We start from the raw sequence: 21,837 nt of genomic DNA, 5'->3' as shown, positions 1-21,837 counted from the left end.
TTAACAAAAGGAATGTGAGTCAATGTATTCGCAACTGCATATTAAAGTGTTCGTCCTTTCTCTCAAACCTGTGGTTTCCTACAAAAACGCCCAATAAAAATAGCAGATTGAATTTTAGAGTAGTAATTCATGCATTTACTTATCTTGATAATAATTTATACATGATATTCTTGTGCACTACTCGACCAAGGAACGGTATAATCCTATTAAAACAATTCTATGGTAAATTAATGATTGACACGCTTCTCACTCTGATGACGCCGAATGTGATTGTCGACTGTATCAAACCATTTTGATTACTTCATGTCCTATCAAAACTGAACAAAACATTATCTGCTCACATAACTTGTGCATCCTCCACGTCTCTATCGGAGGTATTAGGGAGCTTTAGATTTTAGACGCGCGGACGTTCAATAGGGGAAAAAAAACAAAACATGGTCTGAGCCTGCGCAGTAACTTGACGTGCGCTACTGCGCAGGCTCAGACCATGTTTTTTTCCCTTTGAACGTCCGCGCGTCTAAAATCTAAAGCTCCCTAGTATGATAATGACGCTACTGCCGAAGTTATCGTTCATCATTTTGCTGGTTTCTTTTGTACGAATATTATTTACAGACTTATTTTAAGACCCGTACATTGTTAGTGATAGCTGCTGTAATTCTAATGTACATTTCATCTCCAAGCACTGACCCAGTCAACGACTGGGCGCATGGACGACTTCATCTTTGCAAAATGAATGAATGAATAAACAAATAAACGAATAAGCAATAAAAAATAAATAAAAATCATAATACATTGTATTCATCTTAATTGTAAAGTTGTTACTCGTATTTAACTATAGCTATTTTGTTGATGAAATTTCGATATTCTTTAACACTACCTGATTTCACAGATAATTACAATCCTGTACTGAAATCAAGCAGCTGGTACAAGTGATATGTCTTTGTTGTTGTTGTTGCTGCTGTTTGTCTGCATTTCATTACATAGTCCGGTATCTTTTATTCCCCTTAATCTATACGATTATTTAACTTTGGCATAGAAACTGTAACTGTATTTATGTGGCCCTTCAAAAAAAGAAGAAGAAGAATATAATCTAATAAAAAAACGAAAAACATTAAAAAGAGATGAAACACTTAACTCAAGTCTTTCTCAATTTAACTTCCTGGAAGAGATATACTAAGAACTTATTCTCGCAGGCTGGAAGAGTAGGTGTTTTGGTGTCATAACCTCGAGTCGAACTCCGCCTGAAGCTCCCGCACCAATTCTTTCTTCTCGTCTTCTGGGAGAAAACTAGCTCGGGCTGCATTCATTGTCTGGTACAGAAAATGAAGAAATAAAAAAGACACTTGCAACTAAAAAGGAACCATCTATCCAGAACTATTTCAGATCAGTAAGTATTAAAAAGGGGCCTATTAGTATTGACGAATTTCCTTTCATCAGCTGTACATTGCAATGGTCCTGTGGAACTTATTCACTGTGCACTCGTCGTCGCCATGTCGGGCGGTCCTGGGCGGGCTTTCGGACTGCCAAGAGTTATTTTGTCCTATTTTCGAAATGGAATTGAATAATTATGATAAAGAATAATACGCTTCTCTGCACTACGGAGGCGGGCTGTCATATAATCAGCTGCTTTTGGAGGTCCCTGCCAAACCATTTTTGGTTGGGTATATACAGTCATGTTTGCATTAGTGGGTATCCTCGCATGTACGACCCTTTTTAGTATATTTGCTAATAAGGAGTTATTTGAATATTTGAACAAAAAAAAAACCATGAAAACACAGATTAGTGTTTAAATTGTTTGTACCAAAGAAATGGCTTTGTGTTGAAGTGATAATTATGTATTTCATCCATCCTCTGCACAATCATGTTGCTTCGAGAAATCAATAAATTCTATCATTTGAAAAAAAAAGTATTAAAAAGGAGGGAAATTATTGGTGATAATGTCAATGAGGTCATCATGGGGTCACGTATTCAGATTCATATGGTAGGATCGAGTGACATGACGTAATTATTTCCGATGCTTATCTTTCTTTCTTTTTGAAGGGGCTGTCCAAGACGAGGCTGATACCTCCGAAAAACTGGAGAGCCCTTTTAGAAGTTATTAATTTTCCAGATTTTGGAGCAACCACCGCTAGATGGGGAGACAACTACAGTTCGGGCTCCTGTTTCAGAAAACTTATAATCAGTAACAACTACCACATTTCTATATGAAAACATTGCTCTCAGCCAATCAGATGCAAGGATTTCAGTAACAACTATCGTAACTAACACTTGTTATTGATAACAAGTCTTATGAAACGGGGCCCGGGACGCCACGTATATGAAAGCGTTAGAGAAAATGAAGAGATCAATGACACAAAATTTCATCTTTTTTTTTTTTTTTTTAAAGTACATATTCCTCGACTTGGTTTTGACATTATACATGATTAAGGGAAATATCAATTCCCCCATACTTTCTGAAAGTGGCAAGTCAAGTCCTCTTAAGTGCTAGAAAATCGAAAATATGCTGACTTTCCTGCCTAGTTTCATTTTTTCCATGCATGACGTCACAGTCTGGCAGCATCAAAACTTTGAGATATTCTCAATTTTCTAAAGGATTGTTATAATTATATCCCTCAAGCTTTCACTGATGTATTCTACTAATGTTGCTGCCTTCCCTCAATGTACATAATTTGGGTTTCATTCTCCTCTTGCGGGATTTGCAGGACATGCGACAAACAAGACAGGTGGGCTCGCTAATGTGTGCGCCCTCTTTTGACTTCTAACATAAAGTGATATTATTATACTCGGGTTCAGAGATTTTAGTATTCTACAATTATGTCTCCATTATTAACCATTGATCTAGCTGGCAGGAATGATTATGTATAGATGTTAAACTCACCATGTCCGCTAACTGGCGATCTGTCATGCCGAAGTGGTCTCGGGCAATCTGGTATTCGCACGTCATCGTGTTGCAGAAAATGGTGGGATCGTCCGTGTTCAGGCCCATGTTTAGACCGTCTTTAAAAAATCTGCGGTGGTAAGAGGCGTGAAATTGTCATCACCTCTAGACTTTACGAATACAATTGCAAGAAGATTACGCAGCACTCATGTTATGGCTATCACAAGAAGAAGAAGAAGAAGAAGAAGAAGAAGAAGAAGAAGAAGAAGAACAGAAGAAGAAGAGGAAGAAGAAAAAGATTTAATTTAACAGTAATTTGTAGGGAACCGGTAAACAAAGTAAAATAACACGCAACACTCAAGATACAAAGACTTACTTCATCGTGCAGTGATCTTCTAGACTCCCTGACCATGCCCCTGTTTGAATACTCGATGTCGGGCAAAGCTCCAGGTGAATGAACTTTTCACGAACCATCTAGAGTTACATCAAAACGAAATCAATGTTACACTCATTCATTGGTTTTGTGGTCCAAATTGGCATCCCCCGGCCGCCCCCTCATTGTTTGATTGTGACGTGCACAGACGTTACAGTATCACTTCGGTCATACCATTCAGAATATCTTATTATACCGACCGTGAGAGCTATCACTAAAAACGGAAGGTGCCTGAAGAATATGAGGCATTATAATCCCGAAGATTCGACAATTCAGTTTATACATCAAAAGATTAGAATATGTGATACAAGTGACATGTGTGACATGGTTTTGCCCCTTTACAGCAGAGAACTCTGAAATTTGCTGATAGGTAAGCAACCCAAATCCTTTATTATTTCTACTATTAATTTATTTACTATTCTTTTTGTTTCACTGGTACGAAGTTACCCCTCACCTCATACACGTCGCGATTTTCGGTTATCCGATAACCGTGTCCTATCCGTTCGGCTCCAAGTTGTTCGATGGCGAAACGCACGTTGTCAGCTGGTCCTAGCTCTCCGGCATGAACTGTACGGTGGATGCCGAGTTCCCGTGCTATCTGACGTCAAACAGACATCGAAAATGTCACTAGATAGGCAATAAGGACGCATGAAACATTCCTATGCAATGTATTACCAGCAAATTTCCACTTACAGTACTTTTTGCTACATCATGTTTAACAGTGATTACCTTTTATCAGCACTTCAAAACTTTGTTCACAAACTATGGATACTCGCTGCTAATTGCCTTTTGAAGGTCGGACATAATCAACGGTACAAATCCACTGCACATAAATGCGTTTTAACATTAAAAAGGAGAGCAAACTTTTTTTCCCCTTTAAAATCTAATTAGAAAATACTATTGCATATCCTACATTTGAATTTTGCATGACCGTAATGTCCATATTCTACTGTCACCCTGATGTCAAGAAATCAATGTTATTTCGTCAGCCCTAGTATTTTTATTTCGTGATTTTTGAATGTGTGCTTTGCTCCTAATAAAGGCCTATAAATTTGGAAATGTTTCCATATTCAAATTGCATATGATGAACAGAGTAAAATCAAACGAAGAGAAACTATGTATACTTTTAATGAAAATCAAATAATAGAAAAGGATAGTTATGGAATTCACAGTTTATACACACCTTCCCAGACAAGTAAAATCAATTTCCACCACTTTGAGGCGATCGTGTCCTCGCCTACTCGATGCATTTTTAACGGTTTCAAAAATTAATCGACGGAAAAATTTACTTCTTTTTTATTTTGTTTTTATTTCTATAATTACTTTTATCTATTTTTTTTTGTTTGCCCTTAACATAACAGCTACAGCGCCAACAATATTGAAACAGCACCATTGCTAATCATTAGAACAGTAGGCCTACACTACTCTGCACTGATTTCACATTAAGGATAATAGAATAAATTTTTGGTATTATTATTTAAATGGTTTGATTTCTTGTTTCAAAAGGACTTTACTGAGTGAGGAGCTGCATGTTTTGCGTAATTGCAGGGTCGGATCCAGGAATTCCGTAAAGAGGAAGAGTCTTTACAAAATTAAAGAGGGGGGGGGGGGGCGCACGCACCCCCATTTTTCTTTTTATTTCTTTTGTTTTTGCAAAAAATAAAGGGGGTGAGGCCGTGCGCTCCCCCCTGGATCAGCCACTGAATTGTGTTGTTGCTGGCAACACCATTGTGCAATAAAAACACGAGAACTTGTAGAATGCCCCACCTTTCTTTGGCAATTTCCATTTCCGTGAATCTTCTTCTATCTCTCTGTTTACATACTCCCTGAAATGATAAGGTCGGCTGGAACATGGAGTAGTACTTAGCTTGGAGTCACTCTCTTACAAAACGACGCAGTTGTATAAAAATGTGATTCACTCCGCCTTATAAGAATAAAAAACATGCCACTCTCATTGAAACAGTAGTGTTGTTTATTTAGTTCTTTGCTTTGTCTATGTTGGTGAAACGACATTTTGCTCCCGCGACAAGTGTTTCGGTCTTGTTTTCTTCAAGGACTTATGATTAGGGTTGTGATATGATTTTAGGTTTAGTTTGATTGGGGGACTATGATTAAGGTTAGGATTGTATTTGTGGGTAGAATTTATGTTTGGTTTAAAGGGGTGCATAAATTATATTTCATGGGAGCAATTGTCGCAAATTGCAGCAAATGTTGATGTCAAGGAACGGTTTTTGTTACCCTGTAGGCGTCTTCATGTTCTCTGGCCCACGGTGCATTCTCGTCCCCTGCTAGATCGATTCCCACCACTGTATCATTGAAGAATTCTTTACTCAGCTCTATAACCTCCTGAGAGTATTCTGTGCGAAGAACATATTGGTTTCGAAGGAACATCTTAATATTCGTCTTGTTAAGTTCATGTCAAGTAGGTATGATTATTAAAATTTTTATCATCTTATTTTGAGAACTATTTTACAGCATTATCTATTTTTTATACCATCAAAACACGTTTTCCAAACTATTGACGATGTTTTTGCAAAAAGAAGTGAAAGATGCATTAATAAGAATGTAAAAAACAAACAAAAAAACAAACAAACAAACAAATGCTGTCTTTTTTTGTTCTTGTCTGAGGAAGTATGCGTCTCTATAATTAACAAGTTATTTTGCCGTTCATTGCTGGCAAACATTTATCAAAAGAGCACCAGTAATTCGGGTTGATATCAATATTTTTCCCTGTACGTGTATATTCATATGGGTTACTTTACACTTGTATCGAGACATAATATCTATTTCTCTCCCTTTATATCAACATTTCTGTTACATTACCAGAGCAAAACACAAATCTCTGGTACAAAAGCTTTTACCTTCTCTTGCTTTGTTGGTTTGAATTTCCCCATTTAAGTTCCCTTTCAGTAAACTGCGACGTTTTAATTGCAAAACCTATTTTAGACAGGGGGATACTGATCAATTTGTAATGCTTTAGTCATTAGCTTACCTGGAAAAGCCCTGATCATGCACAAGATTGTGCGACCTTTCACCCCGTAGTCCCGGCACCCCCTGCGAATCCCATCATTCACCGCGACGACGACGTCCCGCGGCGATACTATGACGTCATCACCGGAGGACCTGCTGGGGGAGGCGAGAAAGTGCGGACAGTAGCGAGCCTCGAAGTACCTCACGCCCTCACGCGCCTGATCCTCGCAAAGCTCGTAGGCTACTTGGCTGATGACATCTTGGTCTCCTCTGAAATAATAATGACAATAATAAAAACAACAACACCGTAGATTTCTTTTCACGTGACATTAAGAGCAATACAGAAATCTACACACTGAGTCGTACGCTAGTCTGCAAACACAGTCCCTCACGACCATTAAGACGTGCTGTGCACGCATTTGTTCTCAATTATTATCAACACTTTGCAAGCCATATTAATTACCTGTCCATAGATGTGTGAGTTAAATTTGTGCACATTTCACTCGTTGGTACAGAAGGGGTTAGCAGAAGCATCCATAGGCCTACATGGATAACACAAGGTCCACAGAAAGCCCAATCTCCTGTGTCCATAACTTCTGCATTGTAGTACTGAGGGAAAAATGGCGTCATCCTACAAGTCATTCGGCAGTTATGGTATGTTGCCACAATACCTGCAATTTTCTACCTGCTGTGAAAGAATGCATGTCTGGAACAACTCGCCAAGCTGTTAGCATGGTTAGAGCGATGTCAGACGTTCATGTCACACAAGAGTTCCGCTTGAAAATTAAAGCCCCTCAGCGGGCATATATAAGCTAACCTTTCTCCTCACAGCGGTCTCTTAAATAGAACGACCGACCGAAATAGGCCATTCAGTATAGCCTGCCCAACTGGTGTCAATGTGCATGCGGCCCGGTACAGAAGAGTGAGCAACGGACTGTATGGCAAAGAGGCTTCGTATTTTGTACTACTCTTGGCTGCTTAATTCAATTTATTTCATTTATTCTTCCACAGAACATAACATGATACACGAAAATTAAAAAATGAACTCTGACATTCAACCTACTCGCTATGAAAAACGGGCCGCGAGAGATAGAATATATCTGGTAAGTTGTAAGTAAAAAAAAAAAGGAAATGCCTTATCTATTATACACTTTGACTATTGTAGGTGAAACCGCATTCACTTTTTGTGACAACATTTTACCTGCATGTTTAGTATCTTTCTGCACAGACAGCTAACAAATATACGTCAACCTACCGAATAATGGGTAAGATCAGGTCAAAATTTGACAGGAAAGTGGCGAAGTCTCGTCGTTTCTGATTGCGAAATGTTTCCACAAACTCTGGCAACGTCCTTCCAGGCAGTGGTATTCCTTTTTTCCTGTGATTACGAAAACAAGCACGGAAGGAATAAAAAAAGTTAACCAATACAAGGCAATGATGGGTCTCACAAAATGATACTGTTTACTCTGTATTTCAAATCAACCAAAAATGGTAACACAGATGTTCAAACAACAAGAATGTAAAACAAATCAAAACGTCAAATTTGGTTTAAGAAAACAAGAAAATCAACGTGCAGTCCACCCTTTGCCAGTCACTTTGTCAGTATCTTTTGGGTCTCCATAAATCTAAATACCAAACAACGGTGCAATGCTACAATGGTTCTGCAATGGTGCTACAGTGCCAAAAGAGGGCTTACAGCGCAAAAGAAAACAACATCAAAAATCCGCTGTGAGTTTTCTCTTCTCACCTTATCTGGTGCTTCTAAAAGAGTTGTTTCATGACAAGCGGCGCCACGGACGAGGCAACATTATCATCGCAAAATGTCTGACATATTTCCAGAGTTCTAACATTAGCGTCTAGTTATTGTGTCCATGCAAAGGTCGCTGTAGATCTTTTGGGCCAAGATTTGTAACAATGATAATCCTAGAAGATGTTATAGTGATAAAGATTGAGGACGAACAAACCTGGCTATTCTCCACAGTGTCTCATGTCTGACGGCACCATCTATGTGAATGTGAAGCTGTACCTGTGGAATACAGAAAGCAAACAAACAAACTGATTAATTAGCATAAAGGTATCACAGTAGATAACCACTGTACAGTGACTCATCTTTTATCAAATGTGAAAGAAGTATTTAAATACATTGCGTATAAAAATAAATGTATAACCGAGGAACCGGGTCAATGGTTCTGGACCTGTGAACTAGAAATGCTGAATTCTATTTCTACCAAAGATGAATCTCCTTTACGAGATGATTCATCTAAAAATTCTCCACCCCCCTCCTTACAAATTTTCTGTCAGGTTATGCAGGGATGATCCATTGTTTACAGGGCCGGCGCAGCCGTGGGGGCCGTGGGGGCTCGGGCCCCCACACTTTTTGTGCACCATACAAAGGAGTACATAAGGTGTCATCACTTTGGGCCCCCACACTTTTTTCAACCCGGAAGTACGTAAGTGGCACTAAAAAAGAAATAGATCGAGATCTTGAAGTATGGCGGCGGTAAGGTTATGTGTTTTGTCTGAAGACCTTTTTTTTTTATAACACCCGGAAATGGGAGGGGAGAGAATGAGCCGAGGACCTTTGTTTGTTTGTTTGTTTTTTTGCTTGTCAGCTGAAGAAACCCGGAAGTGGACGGGGAGAGATGAGCTGAGGACCTTTTTTTTTTTTTTTTTTTTTTTTTTGCTTGTTAGCTCATGAAACCCGGAAGTGGGCCCCCACACTTTTGAAAACACTGCGCCGGCCCTGGTTTATAAGAGCACCACTCGAAAGAACAGCCTGAACACTTTTAACGCTTTTTACATCATATGCACCTTTTACCGAATATGACCCTTCTATATCTTCATTAGATCAGATGAGGGAGATGGGGATTGTAGAGCGCGAAGCATAATTCCCTTTTTGAAACATAATAGCTGTACCTCCTTAGGCTCGTTGAATTGAATCTCTTGGCGTGTGATTCACAAAAATCTGTGTTCCTCATCAGAAACTTATCGGTCTGCTTTTCTCATTTGTTTGCAATAGATGCAACCGTTTATGCAATCAATCCTGCAAAGCGAGGAATCTTTATTAGGGCATATCCCTTGACGGAGAGGAAATAGGGTAATGGATATATCATGTCTTACATGATAATTTCATCATCATGATAATATGATATGAAACTCATGTCATTCGTGTGAGTTGTGTTTTCCTTCTCATTCTTTTCACTAAAACTAAGGAGCTCCTTGATAAAACCATGGAGCTACAAACGAAGCTCCATGCTAAAACTCTATTTATCACGCTCACCAGCACATTATTCAATTTGAACCAAACTAAATTTCAGGTGGTTTATTCGAATTGACTTTTCACTGCTTTCATTTCGAATGACCAATCAACTGTCAATTTCTTCTTGCCCCGTAAACTTTTTTTAGAGATGAGCTATTTATCATTTCCATTCTCTGATATAAGATTACCGTTCCAAAAGTGTTTTGTGTGTAAGTCTTGAGTAAGTTCCTTTTTTTTTGGGTCGGGAATTCTCATGAGAATTACCAAAGAGATTTGGATTGATCATTTTTTTAGCAAGTGTTGAGAGAGAGAAATAGACAAAAGTTTGATCAATCACGGACAAGCTGGCTTACTGCGACGCTAAATCGATTGCCAGCGTTGAAAAGAACTGCATGCTGTAGGATTTTAGCTTTAATGCTGGCTAAGAGCATCAGCTAATCATCAAAATTCATGACATTATCACAAATTTTGATAACATGATTCATTGTTCCAATAAACAGAGGAAAACATGCTTGCTTCTTTTTGACGCTAAAAGCTGACAAAACTTAAACGGAGTATTGATAATCATTGCAAAACGCGCGACTACAGTTTCCCCTTGCCAGGCCCGCATCAGACGCAACGGCCGCGGTGGCGTTTCAGGGCCCCCTACGTGATCCGTGCGTTGCATGGATTCAACGAGAAAGCAATGTGAGAAATGCTATGCTGTGGTCTCAACCGTGATGAGCATATCATTCTGCATATTGGCTATGCAGCTATTTTCGTCCAATCGGCAGTACATTGATAGAGCGAGAGAGTCGCATTACATTGCTTATATTATGCATCAAAGAAGTAAGACGTCTTCCTGCACTTGGACGTGTGTCTATATAGGTGAAATGCATGCAAGGACTGACTGTTCACGTTACGTGAGGCGAGTGCATGTTGCGTGGAAAGTAACACCTCGCTCAACACCCCCAGGCTTCTCGCACATCACGTTGCCTAGCAACCACCCAGTACCCATCCTTAACGTTTCACACGGATGGGCGTTTCAGCATCAGAGATCAAAACAATCTCTTGTAAGATATATAATTCTCTCTCTCTGTCTCTCTCTCCCTCTCCCTCTCTATCTGTGCCTTTGTCTGTCTAGTCGTTGATTTTGTCAAACAATGTATAAGTTAATATGAAAAAAGCGTATGAAAAGAGCATGGTGTCCCGCTCAAAAAACACAAAATAAAACTCTAATTCTACCCTTTTATCTCTCTCCCTATCTGTATGTATATATGTTTATATATCATTTGATACATGATATATAAAACATTATGAATATCAAATCTCAAAATATTATAGAAATAATATCATTTAAAGTGTTCGTGGTCAACATCGCTGAGTTTTGGTTTCTGCTGTTTTCTCTCTTGAAGGCATAAACTTGAGAATATTTATTCTTATTTTTTCATTTATCTTTACAAATATTTTTACTACAGACAAATATTTCTCCCCCCTGATCTCTTTCACACAATTGTACTGTCATGAGGTAAGTAGGCAAGAACAAGAGAGTGCATAAAAAATGTACAACTTTTGAATGTAGTCAGTGAAATCATGGTTTGCTCTAAAAATGTATATGCTTGACTGGAATATACATCATTGGGGGAATTGATTTCCTTTCAGCATTTCAGCTTTGTTGCTGCTGCATGAAGAACATGATTATGGCAGATGCATAACTGGCATTGCAATGAAACTTTTCATTGCAGTCCATGCTGAGTCTTTGTCTTCTTTGACAAATAGAACACTCTTCTTTAGTGCCTAGTTTCATTTTCAGCAGCCCATTAAATAAATCATCCTTAATTGCAGACAAATCTTCTCAAGAGCGAAAACATAAATAAATTCCTCTCATCAGGTGTGTATACATATTAATTCTATTTCATTTCTTGTGGGGGGGGGGGGGGGGTAGTGAGATTAAACTTTACTGCATGTGGCTCTCAATGATTCAATGACTTTGTCGTACCGAGGATGTATTCTCTCTCAATTTAACGAGACCTCTCATATAACTGGAAATAGAATTTGATATTTGGAGGCGTAGCCTGAACTGCGGAACGCGGAAGTATATAAAACCTGAATCATAATTAACGCATCCTCTGTACGGATTGCGAAATTACTGTCTAATTGCCTGACCCAGGAGATTTCTACGTCATCCACTCACTCTATCGTGATATGGCCCTGAGCCAATTTTTCTCTTTTTCTTTCTCCTCAATACCTAATGCTTTACAAATAAAAAGGTTCCGCTCACACACAAAAAACTCCAATTCAGTTTTCTCTCAATTACTCACCGTACAGACATTGGTGATGTTTGTCGGTCAACGAAACCACGTCATGCTCTGCGCTGTCCATAATAGTTTATGCGCGTGGTATCATATACACAAACAATGTTGTGATGTTTAGTATACTAGTACTCTGTAGAACGCTTGGGCAGAAATGTTTCACATCACATTGTGCATTTATTGTAGCATAAGACATGACGTGCATTGATTAACACTGTAAATAGTGAATGATCCTCATGGGTGCAATATTACAATACCATTATGTGCGTGAAATTGAGATAATTATGTACCCCATATTAGTTGAATATTAGTTGAATGTAAAGATTATAAGGGTATAAAGTAAGAGAGTAAGACTCCACAGATATAAATTGTTGCTTTAACATACACATGTACAAGACTCGGTTGACAATTAAAGCAGTACTATACTTGACCTTAGTACTGTCCGCGAGTGCCACAATAATTATGCCTGACCCTGATGATAATATATGTAGGCATCCAGTGCGGTTTGACACAGTATAAGCAAATTCTGCATGCCGTTTAGTTCGCATCGCTTACCAAGACGTAAGTAGCGCATTAGATAAAGTAGTATTTGCTCTTAGGATAGACCGTATTGACCCGAAACTGACAAAGGGAAATAAGCCGAACAATAAAAGGTTGCATGCAGTCTTTAAAGGGTGTGTACAGTTCTGGTTGAGGTGAGAATTTAGCTTTAAACGTTTTGCGAGATATTCAGAAACCACTCTATATGAGATGTCAAAGAGCATGCAATTCTACGGGGTATCAAAAGTTTATTTGATGAAAATCGGTTTGCAAATGGCTGAGATATCAAAAAAACAAGGTGAAACAAAGAGATCCTAATAAAAGGCGTGGCCTGTCGCCTTTTATTATTATCCTTTTTTGGATATCTCAGCCATTTGAAAACCAATTTTCATCAAATAAACGTTGAATCCTTCTTAATATTACATGCTCTTTCATATTTCTTAAGACGTTTAACTCTCGTTATCTCTCTTAGGAATGTTCAAAACATGAATGCCCACCTCAACCAGTACTGTACACTCCCTTTAAAATTTGATTACCTGTGTGAAGTCTAATCCCTATGCCTTCAGTACTGGAAGAAGAAAGAGTTGCCTATATCGTACGCTACCCTTGCAGCTACATAAGCAAAATAAGAGGTAGTTTCCCTTCCGTTTTAGAGTGACGAAGTGCCCAGCGGGATAACGTAATTAGACACGTTCTTACAGTGCATTGCAGTGCATAAGATGCATTCATTATGTGTACTGGTTTGGATATGCATGTGAGCTACATATTATATATATATGACAGCAATTTACTGTATACATTATGGTTTGAACGCGTTGATTATATGCGCTGATTTTATGTTACTCTAAACATTGAGGAATACATTTCATTATATAATATTATAGGAAATACAAAAACAAGTTTCCCCCTTGTCTTTTTTATTCCCCTGTATTTGTGTGTTTCTTTACTGTAAGCACACGTGTACTATACACCTGTATAGATAAAAACGCATGAGTACATTGTCCCTCCGTTACGTAATCGGCATTCCAAGCATACAAAAGCAGTGGCAGTAAAGGTCCGTTGATATGATGAGTTCATGAATAATGACTAGACATTGTAATCACGGCAAGATATGCCATACACCTATTTCGGATACCTAATTTTGGCACCATCAATAAGCGTAAAGCAAAGAACGGGTATTTCAGACAAACATTTAGGCCTATATTTACTATAGCGTATTATCAGCGCAAGTATGAATGATAAGTCTGCTGACTTCAGGCCCAAAATACATTCATAATCCCTACAATTTCGCGACGAACATAGATATATAATCTTTAAGAAGGCAGAATATTACATCAGAAATAGATGAGTTGATTTTAAAAGCTATTCAAGCTAGTCATGCACAGGCGAGGATCTGCGTTGCATTGCGTAATACAGTTATCTGGCGTTGATAAGTATAGCGTATTGCATTACCTTCGGAAATATATCCTTCGTACACAGCGCTTTTGCTGCGTTGCGTTCACGCATAGAAGTACTCATGGGTCGTAGGAAATAATGTCTGTTCACGTTGAGTTGGGTGGTAGAGGAGCGTTGATTCACACGAACGAAGCCACGAGCACTTAATGCAATCAACGACGATAATTTCCCGTTTATACCTCGCGCCATTTCACTCGCCTTCGAGTACTGTGGGAACCTACACAGCCATACATGGCTTTCATGTCGGAATTGATTATTGGGTAGTGCGCTCCATTGAAAAGGTCGTTCCCATCTTTTGCCAGCCCCTTGACGGGTGTCTGTGAATGCAGAACACGTGAATACCGTCGTCGATCATGCACGAAACATACACTGCACCGGAGCATTTGTGTCCCTCTGTACGGCTCGGAAAGAATAGGTTATCAAGGGGCCAGTATGCTGACAATCATAATCACTCAAATATAACTGCACTCTCACTTTCGTCCCTAGTGGTACATTGTACTTCGTAAGTCGAGTCTCCTCGCTTCACCTCTAACTCTCCATCCCGCTCTCTTTCTTTCTTTCTTTCTTTCTTTTTATTATCTCTCCTCTCTCCTCCCTCTTAGTAAGCATCCCTATACGATGTGATACAATGTGGAACTTTCATCATTGCTAGGCTTCTAATAGCCTGTGTGCAAGTGTATATATATATATATATATATATATATACATATATATATATATATATATATATATATATATATATATATTATACACATACATTTTACATACTATAACTATAGTTCATTAAATTTGTGTAAGATACATACATATTATAATATAATAATTTGTGTATGTCTCACGCAACTATACACACGCAATATATGATAATTATGGACCTCAAAGCATTTCTGTGTTTTCTTATCTATGTATGTTTAATTTTAATCATGTTTGTGTGTACATACGTGAATGTGGGTATTCATGCCAATATATATATATATATATATATATATATATATATACACACTTGGTGATTCTATATATATATATGTATTATAAATAATATATATATATATAATATATATATAATTATATATATGATTATATATAATACAATGCTTTATATGCATGTATACAAAAAGTGTGCAAAAATCGCAAACAAACGAAAGCAATTTTCTTCAGGAAATACGTCATGATACTGGTGACAACTCCAGACTTAATCTATGCACATTGAGCTGGATTGCAGAAAACTTCATCACATGCAGAATGTCAGGGGTGTAGTTTTCATCATTACTATTCTCTAAACTCAAAGTTGTGTGAAAGATCATAGAGAACACGAGAGACAGAAATACTCGGACGATAATTAACACTTCGCTTCTACTCTTAACATATTATTGTGATATAGGCCTATAAAGTATTTGAGATATGCTCATAAGAAAATAAAGCGACTCGAGAAATAATGTCAACATCCAAACTATCTCGTGGCAGATGAAACGTCGGAGAACGTACCCCCCCCCCCCCAAAAAAAAAAAAATGCGATGTGCAAAATAAAAGATAAACTTGTGAGAGATTAAATGTTAGATGTCAAGAGGTAAAAAATAGTAAGTGGAAATAACGTCGGAGCCTAACATGGCAAAGGTTTTAATCGAACAGACCAATATTATACACATACCGAGGATAGGTAGGTGAACAGGCTCTGACATCAATTGACATGTTAACTTTTCGGTCTTATTCACTAATAGCAGAGTTACCTCTGACACTTTGACTTCCGGTACTGTATCCTCCAACCTCTACCTTGTTGGCCTCTGCATTGTTTTTTTTTTTCTTTCTGCGACATTTCTACTGTCGGCGTTTTTTGCCCCGCTTATTTCACATTTTCTGGCGTGAGAATATTTTAATTTTACCATTATCATCATATCTAACCATCTCACGACCATCATCTGAAGTAAAGTATTAACATCGCAAACGGGCAGTGACAGAATTCATATTGTAACCTAATTTTTGTCTCCTTGTCATAATTTGTTGCTATTATCTGATCCATCGACATACGATCGTCGCGTCAAAATAATTACGTCAATTTGGTGGGGGGATAAGATCGAAACCATGCCAACGAAATTACCGCGGTCCCCGATGCGTGACTGAGAGAATGTCCGTTCCCATGGCAACCGCATCCTTAAGTTCGTCCGTGCGTTTCCATTAGGGAGACCAATCAATTTCTGAACTTGATCAAATTGATATAATACCAGCCAAACGACTGGTAGGGATATGTTTTCCGTTCGCCAGTGCAGCAGTCAGTCATTGTTTTGCAGTCCATTTGTTAGCTGCACAGGATTTAACCCTTTTGGATATTGGTGTATCTCATCTCCGTTTTGGAGGGATTTGGATGCAACTCTTAAAAAAAAAAGATGGACAAATATGTGGTAAGTCTCCTCTGTGTGTTTCTTGCTACCGGCGACTTTATATCTCGACTAAGTGACCATTAGGTACGTTTGTCAAACCATGTGTGCAGTGTAGCCATGATGATGTCAGGCATTCGTCATTGTTTTGAGAAATTTACATGACTGTTGAAGTGTTGGAATACTGCAAAGATGCGATGGGTATTGGGGAAAAGAAAATATCAACTGGAATGATTATATTTCTACTTTAAATTGGAGGGTGCAGAGGATGTATATACTGTCCTTCCTTACAATGTATGGAATTGCTTGGTAAGCACTGTATGAGAATATCAATTTCCAACTGAAGAAGTTGTTAACTGTCAGTGTTAGATCTGATGTGAACAACCAGGTTTTCGACTATACACCCATATACTATGTTGTATTTCCTGTGTGTGTGTTGGAGGGGGGGGGGGGGGGGGGAGGATTTGCCCAATAAACATTGAATTGCGTTGTAGCATTCCTCCCCATATCCTGCATTTCTGTACACTTTGAATATTTTGCAAACTAAGAAACTATTCAATAATCGTGCGATGTATAAATGATGCTATGCATTCAACGTCTGTAAACCCCCCCCTAAAAAAAAAAATTGTTTCTGTTTGAAATGGAAAAAAATGAATGAATGAATGGATGAATGAATGAATGGATGGATGAATGAATGAATGAATGAAGAATGAATAGTATACGTCTATCTTTGTGGGTCTGTTTCATTGGGGCAAAGGGGAGAGAGGTGTTTTGGTCTAGAGTGTACGCAAATTTATATACATGTTTACTATCATTTTTGACAGGGTTCAAAAATATACCATTGCACTATCCAAGTAGGAAGACACACGTTACATTGCTAATACTGTACATTGTCACCAATCAGAGAAATACAGCTTTCTGGTTAGCATCATCATATAGTTCCTATTAAAATAATCGTTGTGAAATGTCATGGTCATCAAAATATACAAGAATCAATAATCAGCATAATATACATGAAAGCAAGAAATTATCAAGCAGAGGGGTAAAGGTTGAGGTGTGAGGTTTTTTTTCCAATTTTTGTCTCCCTTTAGAAACGATATGTGTAATATCGAAACTACAATTTAATTAAGATCGAAACTACAATATCGAATCTATAATTTGACAAACATGTCGGAAAAAACAACAACCACTGGACTCGAACCTGTCCCCTACTGTTTTCGGGCAGCGACACTACCGCCAGGCTATTCCTGGTTGCCGGCAGTGACACGATTTCATTTGTAGAGGGATACAAAATTGAAGAAAACTCACACCTCAATCATAATGTTTATAAATTTGATAAGGCATTCAAAATTCTTAGAGATATACATGGTATTTTAGAACGGATTGCACCTTTAAATCATTAAAATGATATTTCTGAATTTTGTGTCAGCACAAGAACGATATGACATTTGAACATTGTATGAACTTCCTAGATGGTGTATAGTCCGTTTTCAAACAATGCTCTCAGTTTTTATGTATGGAAAAAAAAAACAAAGAAAACTAGCATTGACGTTCACAGTCATTCCCTAAATACCCACCAAACCAGACAAAATAAAAGAAGTCAAAACAAAAACACTATGGATTCTTTTGTTAACGCGTTATTTTCATTTCTATTCCCTGTATATTTCCAGATCATTGATTCGCTAAAAGAAGGTCCACAAGGAGCTGCTTTCTTGGTCAGACATCGTGTCAACAACACGACGTATGTCTTAAAGAAGATCGAGTGTAATGATGACCCGGAAGCACACAAGGCTCTCCGAGAGGTCAAGCGGCTGGCAAAGCTCAGACATCGTCACGTGAGCGTACCTCACGATGTTTTCCTCCACTGGGGTGCAAAGGAGGCCGCCATCTACCTTTGTGTCGTCTCGAAATTCTTCGTGACTGGTGACCTGGACACCTTCATCAATGAGAAGTCAAGGAAAAGTTCTCCCATCAAGGAAATCGATCTTCGCCGCTGGTACGGACAAATTCTTCACGCGCTTGTTTACCTGTACGACAACGGAATCGCCCACACCAATCTAAAGCCAAGCAATATTTACCTGACTCCAGAAATGGACGTGTGTATCGGCGATATCGGGATTCGAGCGATAGTCGAGGATCTTTATCGATTTCGATCGAGGACGAGGTCGGTTGTCTGGACTCTCTACTGGATGCCCCCGGAAGTGTTTGATGGTCCGCACGGAACGACGACCGACGTCTGGGCTCTAGGATGCTTCCTTTACGAAGTTGCTGTCATGAGGCACCAGAGCATTTTGAAATCACGTGACCTAATGCTCAGTATGCGATTGGGCGAAAAGGAGGACTTTCTACAATCATTGGACCAACTCAAATGTGACAACGCAGACATCATAAGCGCGTGCGTTCGCCAGCTCCTGTGCCCTGACCAAGCCCACAGGCCAACCATTCGAGACGCTATCAAACTGCCGTATCCCCAGCTATGTCTGGACCTTGTCACTACAAAAGCTTCACGATGAACCTTGTCCATGCAAAGACTGGTAAAGTTAAAGAATAATACACATACATACAAAAATGAATATTTTCTATTTCATGTTTTCATTTATATTTCCACATTTCAAGTGAACAACATGGATCGTGTTAGTCGAGCAAAACATTTTCTGACCACCCCACAACAATAACACTAAAACAAAAGTGAAAAAACCCACATAAATAATCAAGTGACCCAAACGATACACTTGAAAGAAAGGGTGCCAACAGTGAACAAAATCGGACAAAACGATGTAATGACGTCATCCTCTCATTTCATTTCATTTTCATTTCATTTTCATTTCATGAAATGAAATGAATGAAATGAAACAAAATCGGACAAAACGATGTAATGACGTCATCCTCTCAAATGTTTTCCTTTATTGAATTTCATATTTGAAGAAACATATACTTGCGGAGTAGATAATAATACTAAGTACACATTAGAGTGCATGATGTGACAGCTAAAGAGTTGTGATGACTTGGTAACTACTAATATTTAAGTAGGACAAATATCATAGTTGTTTACATAATGAAACGTAATTATTGGATGATTTATTAACATAGTACTTTTGTGTGTTTTCAAATGTCTATGAATACAGGAGAGTTGCAAGACGATGAATCGCAAGTTCATCTGATTTAGATAACAAGTCATGTGATTATGACCACTTACTGTTTCATATAAAAATACGAAAACGTTACCATTCATAGTTTTTTGTTGTTGGAATTTTGACGATTCTTTCACCGTCCTTTTAGAATCACGTCGCCCTTCATTTGACTGTTTAGTTAGAATGTTAGTGCTAAAATAGGTCAAGACGATCATGTAACGACAAGAATATCCTGTCGAATGTTAGCGCTAGAATAGATCAAAACGATCATGTAACGACGACACGATAATATAATTCCAACTTTAAAAGCTTTTGATAATAAGTATCTATGATATTCTGTCTTTTATTAAATGTATTTGCATCCGTCTGTCATGTCTTTTCGATACCAGTCGGCTTTACTACACTTCCTCGTAATGTAATGATTTATTCATTATGAGCCAGAACATGCAATGCAATCTTTAAGCAACAGGTAATGATGACATCATAGGAATATTCATTTGGCACAGACTCAGAAATGATTGTGAGAACGAAAACTCTGCAGCCAATCTAGAAAGCATAGTTGATTATAATGATGCCAATATACTCAGTATGTTTTACATTTCTTAGAGATTCGCATGAATATGCAGTGAAAGGTGATCAATTCGACAAGTTGAAGGGTCCGTCTTATTGTTATCGGGTGCATATCACGAGTCCGACACCCCCAGGTTCGACACCCACGAGTCATACAGTCCACGAGACATCCAGCCCTTGAATCATACGGTCGATGAGTCGAACACAGTGCCCATAAGCTCGACAATATAGGCAATACGGCCCATGAGTCCGACACTAGGCAAAACAGGCCCATAAATCCGACACCAGGCAAACAAGACCCACGTGTCCCACACTCATTACATCACGAGGCTTAATGTACACTGTGTCCATTTTTTTTCCTGATTTAGTCTTGTGGGCCCTTATATGTCAAGTTTAAAACCATTGGGTCCTGTTTGTCTACTGTCGAACTCATGGGCCTTTTTTTTCTTAGTGTCGGGCGTGTGAGCTTCTTTCTCTCCTATACGCTGTCGGACCCATGACCTTTATTTGTCTAGTGTCGAGCGCATGGACTATATGACTCACGGGACCTTTTTTTCAATGTCGAACTCGTGGGTCGCATGACTCGTGGATGTGTGGCATCGAGGGATTACCCCTTGAAATCATCCTGTACCACATTGTTAGGTGATTGAGCAAGAAAACATCGAACAAAATGATGCAGTTCAAATTTGTATTGTCAAAGAGCCTGAACGAATGCTATTTCTTGGACATTTTATTTATATAAATCATAAATGGCTGTTTAGGGCTTATTTTTGTGCAATGTTGCAATATACACACAATGTAAATCTTGCACCTGTTTCTTTTGTGACTTTTTGTGTAGGCCCTAATAACCAATGTGTGTTCTCTCTATCATAGTGTGTACACTGTGATAGCGTGTGCGAGTGAAGTATGTGTGTGTGTGTGTGCGTGTGTGTGTGAGAGTGTGTTTACATTATAGTTCATATGGATTCAATTAGATGGCAGATGATATTGTGAAGGTCTTCCTCTCAAGCCCCTCTCTCTATCTTCTCGATTTCATCATTTGTTTTTCTCCTTATTCAGCATACAGCAAGTACATGGTATCATAAAGACCCGAGCGAAACATTGCACTGAACAATGACGGAGATGAATGTTTTGATTTGATTTGATTTGATTTGATTTGTTTTATTTCTGCATTCAATCAAATACAATTTAAATACAAATTTCAAAAAGTACAAAGACAAAGAATAGCAAGTGCAGTGAAATAAATCGATAACAGTATACAAATAGATACACAGAGGTGATTGCATTGAGCAGTGTGTATATACACAAAAAACATTTTAATATGAATGTTAAAACGAATACCCAAAATATAATTTTTTTCTTTACCTGAGCAATATTCTCCTTGCTAAACTAGAAATCGGCATGTTTCAGGTTCCTATGCATCTTATGCTTAAAAAAAGAAAAAGAAAATGCAAAGCTACTGAATAAAGATACGCCATTCTCTTTTTTAAGTTGCGGTCATCATCAATGAAAGAGAAAGTAAAATCTTTTCAATGATACTGCACTCGTTACACAACAAGGAATATTTTTGAAGATATCACTTATACAATCACAGTTATCTAAAAAGTAAATTCAAACAATTTTTTTGTAGTATTTGAAAAGTTATCAAAAGTTGCATTCCAGTCTGAATGTCTTTCCCCACAACAATCGTTTTAGCCGTCTTATTCTTTGAGTCTAAATAAACACTCCAAAACAATGTGCTCTTGATAGTCCCCCATCACAATAATCTTAAAATAATATTTTCCTTTTTATTCTGTCTTTCCCTCCCCAAATAAAATAAAAAGATTGTTTTCTTTTAATATTTCTTGTATGAGGAACTATCGTAAGAAACAAAACATAATTCAACTTTGAAATCACCTACACTTTCAAGTAGTTGATTTTTCCGAATATTGTCAATCT

General features: G+C 38.2%; 2 protein-coding genes across 2 annotated transcripts; one reads left to right on the top strand and one right to left on the bottom strand.

Annotated features, from left to right (window-relative positions):
* Positions 1-1,186: 1,186 nt before the first annotated feature.
* Positions 1,187-14,068, bottom strand: LOC139711641 (adenosine deaminase-like). Its single transcript, XM_071623501.1, has 9 exons — positions 13,824-14,068; positions 8,246-8,307; positions 7,537-7,659; positions 6,304-6,551; positions 5,550-5,668; positions 3,766-3,909; positions 3,255-3,352; positions 2,879-3,008; positions 1,187-1,310 (listed from the first exon to the last, which is right to left on the bottom strand). The coding sequence occupies exons 1-9, from the start codon at positions 14,013-14,015 to the stop codon at positions 1,218-1,220; spliced, it is 1,209 nt and encodes a 402-aa protein (XP_071479602.1). The 5' UTR covers positions 14,016-14,068; the 3' UTR covers positions 1,187-1,217.
* A 2,139-nt stretch (positions 14,069-16,207) lies between these two features.
* On the top strand, positions 16,208-18,711 carry LOC139711636 (serine/threonine kinase-like domain-containing protein STKLD1). Its single transcript, XM_071623496.1, has 2 exons — positions 16,208-16,222; positions 17,869-18,711. Exons 1-2 carry the CDS (start codon positions 16,208-16,210, stop codon positions 18,709-18,711), a joined length of 858 nt encoding a protein of 285 aa, XP_071479597.1.
* The last annotated feature ends 3,126 nt before the right edge of the window (positions 18,712-21,837 follow it).

This window comes from Diadema antillarum, unplaced genomic scaffold (genome assembly GCF_040938485.1).
Source record: "Diadema antillarum isolate AM-2024a unplaced genomic scaffold, OU_Dant_1.0 seq00001677_RagTag, whole genome shotgun sequence".
NCBI classification, from domain to species: Eukaryota; Metazoa; Echinodermata; class Echinoidea; order Diadematoida; family Diadematidae; genus Diadema; species Diadema antillarum.
Note: the sequence above shows the minus strand (reverse complement) of the source record. Positions and strands in the feature narration are given on the sequence as shown.